Source organism: Arachis duranensis, chromosome 6 (assembly GCF_000817695.3).
Source record: "Arachis duranensis cultivar V14167 chromosome 6, aradu.V14167.gnm2.J7QH, whole genome shotgun sequence".
NCBI classification, from domain to species: Eukaryota; Viridiplantae; Streptophyta; class Magnoliopsida; order Fabales; family Fabaceae; genus Arachis; species Arachis duranensis.
The window spans coordinates 110,268,520-110,277,383 of NC_029777.3; the positions used below are offsets into that span (position 1 = coordinate 110,268,520).

Genomic DNA, 8,864 nt, shown 5'->3' on the forward strand with positions numbered 1-8,864 from the left:
TTAGTTATATTTTTTTTTTCTAAACCAAAGGGATTAATGAGCATGTTTGAATAATCATGAAATTCCAATTATCATCATCATAACCCATATCAATATATTCAAATCAAAACACACCCTTCTCAACCTTCCATTTCAATTTACACACAAAAAAACATCATACTATGAACTCTAATCCCAAAAAATCACAACCACCATTATCACCACTCTCATTACTAATTCTCACCCTCTCCTTGTTCTTATTATTGCTACCATGTACATCCTCAACAAACGCCAATTTCCAACACCAATTCAAAGAAGCACCTCAATTCTACAATTCCCCAAATTGCCCCTCCATTGAAGACAATAACTACATATGCTCTGATGAACTAGTTCATGTTGCAATGACACTAGACAAGACATACATACGAGGTTCCATGGCAGCAATCCTAAGTGTCCTTCAACACTCTTCATGTCCACAAAACATCTTCTTCCATTTTGTTTCTTCAACAAAATCCAACTCATCATCACTCTTACACACCACACTCTCAAAATCATTCCCATACCTCAAATTCAAACTCTACAATTTCAGCGACGAATTAGTCTCTGGCCTGATTTCAACGTCAATTCGCTCCGCCCTCGATTGCCCTCTAAACTACGCAAGATCCTACCTCCCAACCGTTCTCCCAACATGCGTGAAAAAGATCGTCTACCTCGACTCCGACCTCGTACTAGTCGATGAAATTACGAAACTAGCCTCCACCCCATTAAACAAGGATCAAGTTCTTGCAGCACCGGAATACTGCAATGCAAACTTCACAGCTTACTTCACTCCCACGTTTTGGTCCAACCCTTCGCTTTCGCTAACGTTTGCGAATCGAAAAGCTTGTTACTTCAACACTGGGGTGATGGTGATTGATCTTGAGAAATGGCGGGAAGGAGATTACACAAGGAAGATAGAGGAATGGATGGAGCTTCAAAAGAGGATGAGAATCTACGAGCTTGGATCGTTGCCGCCATTTTTGCTTGTTTTCGCGGGGAAGATCGGAAGTGTGGATCATCGGTGGAACCAGCATGGGCTTGGTGGAGACAACTTTAGAGGTTTGTGTAGAGATCTTCATCCTGGGCCTGTGAGTTTGTTGCATTGGAGTGGGAAAGGGAAGCCATGGGTGAGGCTTGATGCTAATAGACCTTGTCCTTTGGATGCTCTTTGGGCACCTTATGATCTTTTGATCACTCCTTTTTCTTTGGATTCTTGATCATCATCAACAAAATTGTTTCTTTTTATTGGATCCATGACTTGTTTCATAACAAATCAGCATTGCAACAGGTCGATCACGATGACAGTTGAGAATTGTTAGACGCTAATTTAGCCAAATATTTTATATCATCTAATAGTTTTTACTTATCGTCTTTACATGAAAATAATTTCACGCAAGTAACAACTTCACGTGAAGTTAATAGTTTAGAACCGTTAGATGAAAATTTAGTCAAATCATCTAACAGCTCTCAGCTATAACTTCATGTGAAATCAACTGCATTTAAGTTTCATCTTTTTTTAGGTAGTATTTAATTGTTTTTAAATGTCGAATTACATATTAGGTAAGATTAAAAAAGTTGATACTTTTTTCAATAAAATAAGAAAACGAAGATGAGTTGCAATGCTGGTTGGTGAAGCAAGGAATAAACAAGAGTAAATAGAAATTTCTTGCTTTTTAAGATCATATATGAATTTTCTTCAATGTGAGAATTAGCTATGTACAGAACAAAGCATATGCACGCAGGGGAGAGATCAGAGAAAGGTTGATGATCCTTTTTGTTGATTCATTCACAAAAATTTGAAAAACTCATTTTCACAAGAGAAAGAAGGGGAGGATTATATTTGTGATTCGTGAATGAAGGAACAAAGATGATTAGTTTGGTTTATAAGTTTTTCATTGAGGATAATTGTATTATTAGAAAAATTTGTAAACAAGTTATTAGTGAGTATATAGAGAAAGAGATATCTTTTATTGGATCCAGACAGCAATTTTTGTTTCTAATGAAGAGAACAAAATGAAAAGTTTTTTTGGCATAGATAATTTTCACTTTACATCTTTATCATTCATTTGTTCTCTGCTCTCTGTTTTTATTATTATTATTTAGTAATATGAAGTTCCGATTTTGTTACTCTACTATGTGTGTGTGAAATTTGGAGGCAACTTTTGATAGCCCAATCTTAAAAATTCAGTATGAAATATAATATAAATAATATTAGAGAACTAACACAATTTATTGTTTTTATTCAATATTAATCAATTTAAAAATATTAATTTAAAGTATGGTTCTAAGCTATTGAGCTAAATGTGTGAGCTATTGAGTATTATTGACTAATATAAATTAAAATTATTAATCTTCCAACTTCTCTCATATAATATAGTGATGAATGAAATTGATAAAACTAGTACACATGAAATGTTACTCTCACCAAACATTATTATATGAATTATATTGGTTGATTATAGTATAAATATAAGGGTAAATTGTGGAATTCGTTTTTAAAAGATTATTTGTTTTTAAAGTTGTTTCTAAAAGATTTTTTAATTAAATTCATCTTTTAAAGATTTTAAGTTAGTTATATCAGTCTTTCTGTCATTTTTAAATTGTCGACGACATCGAAATTTATTAATGCAACACATTAAGTAACATCACACTGATCACAACATATATCTGACAATTTTAATTGACTTCTAAAATGATAAGTTTATGCAATTAGATCAAGTAAATTCTAAATTGAAGGGACTTGAGACATTGAAATTCCTTAATTTAAAATTGATTTAATATAATTTTATAAACGTATCATTATATTAATAAATTCTAACGCCACTAGTAATAAAAGTGACGGAAAAACTAATGTAATCAGTTTAAAATTTTTAGAGGATGAATTTAATTAAAAAATTTATGAGAGACCAATATAAAAAACAAATAATATTTTAAGAATGAATTTAACTATTTACTAATAAGTACAATTATTAGTATACACTTTTGATGCATGAAGTTCAAGGTTCAAACCTAAAATCTAAAGTGACGAGGACAATTACACCTATGACTTACTTAGTGCCACATCACAAAAGCATAAACATATTAGTATCAACTTTTTCATTTCATATATTATAATATATTTTTAAAAAATATCTTATTAATTATAATGAAATGATAAAATCCTCTTTTATCCGTATAAAAGCTACTTATCGTTCTAACAATAAAGTTTTCAATATTGATTATCTATTGTAGCTACTTATATATTTAGTGAGAAGTTTCTACTATTTTGATTCATCTCACATTTATTTAATATTATACACATTTGATAAATAAAAAAATTGATTAATAGACATGCTAATACCTTTATTGTTTATGAATTTCCCTTAAACATACCCGCTATTCTTAAAACTGGAGACATAGAGCTTAAACAACTAAGCAAGTAGGACTTGCATTAGTTTTTCTCATTGTTTATTTATTTATTGCTTGTACTTCCTTGAGTTATTGAATTCATTTTTAGCATTTGTCGGCAACTATAGGAAACAAGCCCATGTGCATTAATGAGGGATCCACACTGAAAGGAAAAGAAGAAAACTGATTATTGCATTGGAGCCGAAGAAATTAAACAAAGAAATTATTCTTTATAATTGAATTTTCGAATATTTAATAAATGGTTTTACTTACCCCAAACAAACTTAAAAGAATGTTAACCACAAAGTTTTATATTTTTAAATTTATAGTAAATAAACTTATATTTTTATTTTATTCCATCTACATTACCAAAATTGTGAAAAAATATTAGATGAAAAAAAATTAAAATAGTTTTTGTCTTTTATCTTTTTTTAAAATTTTTTTTTCTCATTTATCTTTAGTAAAAATGTCTAGTCCATTGAAAATAATTTTTTTGATATTGTAATCACTGAATTACACAAAAATTCTCATCCTTTTTTTTTCAATCGGCATAATTAATATCATTGAAATATAGTGGTCTATTGTTGGATTATCATTCTATTAGAGTGTATGCAACGTTGTTTGCCATGGATCTATAACTCCAAGTTATGAAACTTATCTCTTAAGCCTAAGTTCTGATGTCATTTAAAGTTCACAAGTGAGTTGAGAAATGAAAGTTAAATCAAGAAACCACTTTTAATACTTAATAAAAGAGGTTGTGCAGTACACAAAATTCAAGAAATTATTTGTGATTTTATTTGTAATTTTATCTCGTCCCAAAGTGCAGATCAAAACAAAAGTGAAAGTTGCAAAGGAGAAGGATAGAGAAGAGAAACACAACTTATTACAATCATGATTTTTACTATAACCAATACGTATTACAATCACCAATTTCAAGAGACTCATACTCTTGTAACTCATATAAGTTATCCCAAATTTAGTAACTCCTAGATACTAAGCCAACCTAGTTAAGAAGAATCAAGTGCATTTTAACCCCAACACATTTTCAAAATCAAACACTCAAACTACAGCTTGATATATCTTCTTCAATGTTAAAATACTTTCTCTTTTGATCAAGCTAGCCATTGCACACATTAATATTCTGGCCATTGGCTTTGAAAAGAGAATCTTTCCCTTTTTATTCTTTAATATTAAGTGCATCAGTTATGCAAATATATTTTATTTGAATCTTAGAGTATATTACTCATATATGTGCTGATTTGCTTAAATTGTGAATCGCTTGATTGTGATTTTTGATTGTGAATCTATTAACACCTATAATACTCATAAAGAAAATTAATTATGTTTGTCATCACAAGGTGAATATTCAATTCTAGACTCAAAATCTCCAATTTGATGACAAACATAATTAAACTAAAATTAAGGAGATAGTAATGAATGACTTCCTTGATTTTTCAGCAAGCTCCCCTTGTCTATAGAAAAGAAAAACTGGACAAAACAATGGTATGTGTGACTCTTAGATATGAGAGCAACAAAGGAGTTAAGTCAGCACTTAAAAGTTGGTACCAGATGAAGCAAAAACAGAATATATGTATTAGAGCAAAGCAAGAGAGACAAAACTTTAAAAAACTCATAAAACAGCAGTATCAACTATACCTTCCTCCTCTTCTTCTCCCTCCTGAGAGAAATAGAAAAAGTTATTGAGCTCCTTGAAAGTATTGCTCAACTATACCTATCTTGGATTGGATTTTGAAATCTCCAATTCAAGGTCAGCTTTGTCTCTCTAAGTTTGTTGACTTTATGGATCACATTTTTTACTATGCATGAAAGAACCTTGATTTTGGACCCCCTAGTGTTTAGGCTAACAATAAAATCAGAGTCCCACTTCCCAGAAGTAAAAAAATTGGTTCCAATATCTTAATATTTCAATGCTTCACCAATTGTGTTTTTGACAAGGATAATAAACCTTGCTTTTCACATAGGAAATAATCCTGAAATCTTGATAGGTCATATCAGCATAAAATGGCCTAACCAAATCAGGATATACTTTGCCAGGAACAACAAACAAAGATAGCCATTCTTAGCTCATTAATGCAGAGATCACATAATCATTCAAGAAAGAAATAAAAGTGACCATTTGAAAACTTGAATTTGCTCATTTTTTATCTAAAATATCTCCTCACGTCTTGCAAGACAAAAACCCAAAAATCTTGTCAAATTAGTTAAACAGATTAGCAGCACTTAAAATTTTCAAAATAGTTCTTAATTTATAAAATCTATTTTCAGCTAATGATTTAGTGAAAATATCAACTAATTAATCATCTAATTTAACAAACTGAAAATTAATATTTTTCTTTTGTACATGTTTACATATTGAGTGATATTTCACTTCAATATATTAAGTATGAAAGTATAAAATTTAATTTTTAAAAATATTAATAACACTCATGTCGCACATAAAAAATATATTTTTAGCCTTAATTTTATAATTAATTAGTTGAGATTTTTCTGCTATATATTCTACCTCAGCTATTAAAAGAACAATTGTAGCTTGCTTCTTGTTACACCAAGCATCGAGAAATCTACCTAAAAAGCAACAAATTTTACTTCTGCTTAGCCTTCCACTCTATCACTTGAAAAATTAGCATCGCTAAAAGCAATAGGATTAAAAGAATTACTTTTAGGATACCAAAGACTATAGTTGGTTGTCCTATACACGTATTAGATGATTTTTTTTCCTGTAGCAAAATGTGATTTCTTTGGTTTGAGACTGAAATATTGAATATAAGTCCACACTTTGAATAATACCAGGTTTTGATGAGATTAAATATATCAAAAACTCAATTATCCCTCTATAACGTATCTCAGCTACTACCTTGCCATATTCATCCTTTTTCATCTTCAAGTTTAAATGCATAGGAGTGCTCATTGATTTTGAGTTTTCCATTTCAGACTTTTTGACCAGTTCCATTGTATATTTTTGTTAGTGTTTTTTTTTTGAAACATAGAAAGCTCAACACATTAAAGTGGAGCATAAAATAAAGAAGAAGACACACAACGAGCTACCAACCAAACCAACACCTAACATCCCAGACCTATCAACAGCCTCCCCCAGAATCACCACCATGCCATTCTGTATAGCTCATCACCGTCTTTGTGTGGATTACCTCCAGGCTTGCTCTTGTATTCTTAAAGATTCGTGCATTCCGTTCCAACCAGATGTTCCAAATAACTGCAAAGAACACTGTCATCCACATCTGCTGCCCTTGTTGTCTATTATGCAAGCCATGCCAGCTTTCAAACATTTCCCTAATGGTTCCAGGGATCACCCACTCTCTACCTAGTGACCTCAACCACTTACACCACACCTGCCAAGCTACCTCACACCTAAGGAATAAATGCTCAGCAGATTCTAATTCCTTAGTACACATTACACATAAACTATCCCCCAGAATGTTGACTCCTATTTTACCCAGCCGCTCCTTGGTGTTAACTCGATCAACTAGCACAAACCACCCAAATAGCTCAATCCTCGGAGGAACAAAACCTTTCCAAACGGAGCTCGTGAAACTATAACTCGTTATTTCAGCCGAAAGAGTCTCCGCTTGTATAGCCTGTATCACAGAACGAGTAGAGAAAACACCTTTATTGTCAAACTTCCACACCACGCTGTCCTCCCGACCTGATGACAACCTCACTGGCCTTAACCTCTCATGCAGCTGATTGACAAGTTCTAGCTCCCATTGGAACAACTCCCTCCTCCATTGGAAATTCCAAATCCAATCAAGCCCATCCCAAAAGCCACAGTCCCCAATTAGAAGTCCTTGCTGGCTTGAGATAGAGTATAGTCTCGGATAACTCCCTTTGAGAACACCCCCTTGAATCCAGTTATCTTCCCAAAATCGGGTTTGCATACCATTGCCTATTTCCATTGCCAGTCCACTTACCATTTTATCCCGAATCCGCGGTTCTTTTATATTCAGCTGACAGATGTCCCTCCAAGGCCCTCCTTTTACTTGTAAAGGCTGAGTTGCCAACATTACATTCGGGTTCAACTTGTTACACGAACAAACAATCTTCTTCCACAGCGGGCAATCCTCCTTTGAAAACCGCCACCACCACTTAAACAGGAGCGCTGTGTTCCTTAGCATTGCATCACCAACCCCCAAGCCCCCACCTTTTTTGGAGCCTGTACTAGCTCCCACTTAACCATAGGTATACCAGAGTTACCATTCTCCTTACACCACATAAAGTTCCGTTGTAGAGTGATCAGCTTGTCCGCCACAGCTTTCGGCATCTTGTACAGACTAAGATAATATATGGGAAGACTATTCAGTACCGACTTGATAAGGACCAGCTTCCCTGATTTATTCAACACCTTCGCTTTCCACAAGCTAAGCTTCTGTTCCACCTTATCAATGATTGGTTTCCAAGTCTTTACCAGCCGCGGATTTGCACCTAAAGAAATTCCCAAGTATCTTACCGGTAGAGCAGCTTGCTGGCATCCCAGTATTCCACATGCCTGATCAATCCATCTTTGCTCACAGTTCACCGATATCAGATTCGATTTTTCAAAATTGATGCTCAGCCCCGACATCAACTCAAAGCACCGCAACAGTCTCTTATAGTTAACAATTGTTTCAGTCTCCGGCGGGCAGAACAAGATAGTGTCATCCGCAAACTGTAAGTGTGACAGTTCAATATGATCTCCCCCTACCAGCAGTGGAGCAATGCGTCCGTTCCTGACAGCTTCCCCCAACATCCAATGCAAAACATCAACCACTAAAACGAACAGCAGTGGAGAAAGCCGGTCCCCTTGTCTTAGTCCCCTATCCATCTTGAATGGCTTAGACGGTGACCCATTCACCAAGACTGTCATGGTAGCCGTAGTAACACCCTCCTTCACCCAACTCCTCCATCTTTGGCCAAAGCCCATTTTCTGGAGCACAATGTCAACAAAACTCCATCGCACTCTGTCATAGGCCTTTTGAAAATCCAGTTTGATAATGGCTGCTGTCTTTTTCCGGGTCTTCAACCAATGAACCGTCTCGCAGGCTATGAGGGCGCCATCATGAATTTTCCTTCCCTTAACAAACGCAGTCTGAGTCTCTCCGACCAACCCCGGCATCACAGCTCGCATTCTTCTCACAAACACCTTCGAAATCACTTTATACACACACCCCACCATACTAATTGGCCGAAAATCCTTCACCTCCTTTGCACCTTCAAACTTTGGAGCTAGTGTCACCCAAGTGACATTGGCATCCGTTGGCATCTTCGCACTTTGAAAGAACCCCAATACCGCAGCAATGAAATCCCGCCTAATGTCCTCCCAGCATTTCTTTATGAAGTTCATGTTATACCCATCACTCCCTGGGGCCTTGGAAGATTCGCAGTCCCACACAGCCTCCTTGATTTCCTCCTCCGTTGGCATTGCTTCTAAAGCTTCAGCCTCAGCC

At 34.6% G+C, this 8,864-nt stretch overlaps 1 protein-coding gene across 1 annotated transcript; it reads left to right on the plus strand.

Moving 5' to 3' along the window:
- On the plus strand, positions 1 to 1,263 carry LOC107495987 (probable galacturonosyltransferase-like 1). The gene has a single exon (XM_016117190.3). The coding sequence runs from the start codon at positions 162 to 164 to the stop codon at positions 1,233 to 1,235; it is 1,074 nt and encodes a 357-aa protein (XP_015972676.1). The 5' UTR covers positions 1 to 161; the 3' UTR covers positions 1,236 to 1,263.
- The last annotated feature ends 7,601 nt before the right edge of the window (positions 1,264 to 8,864 follow it).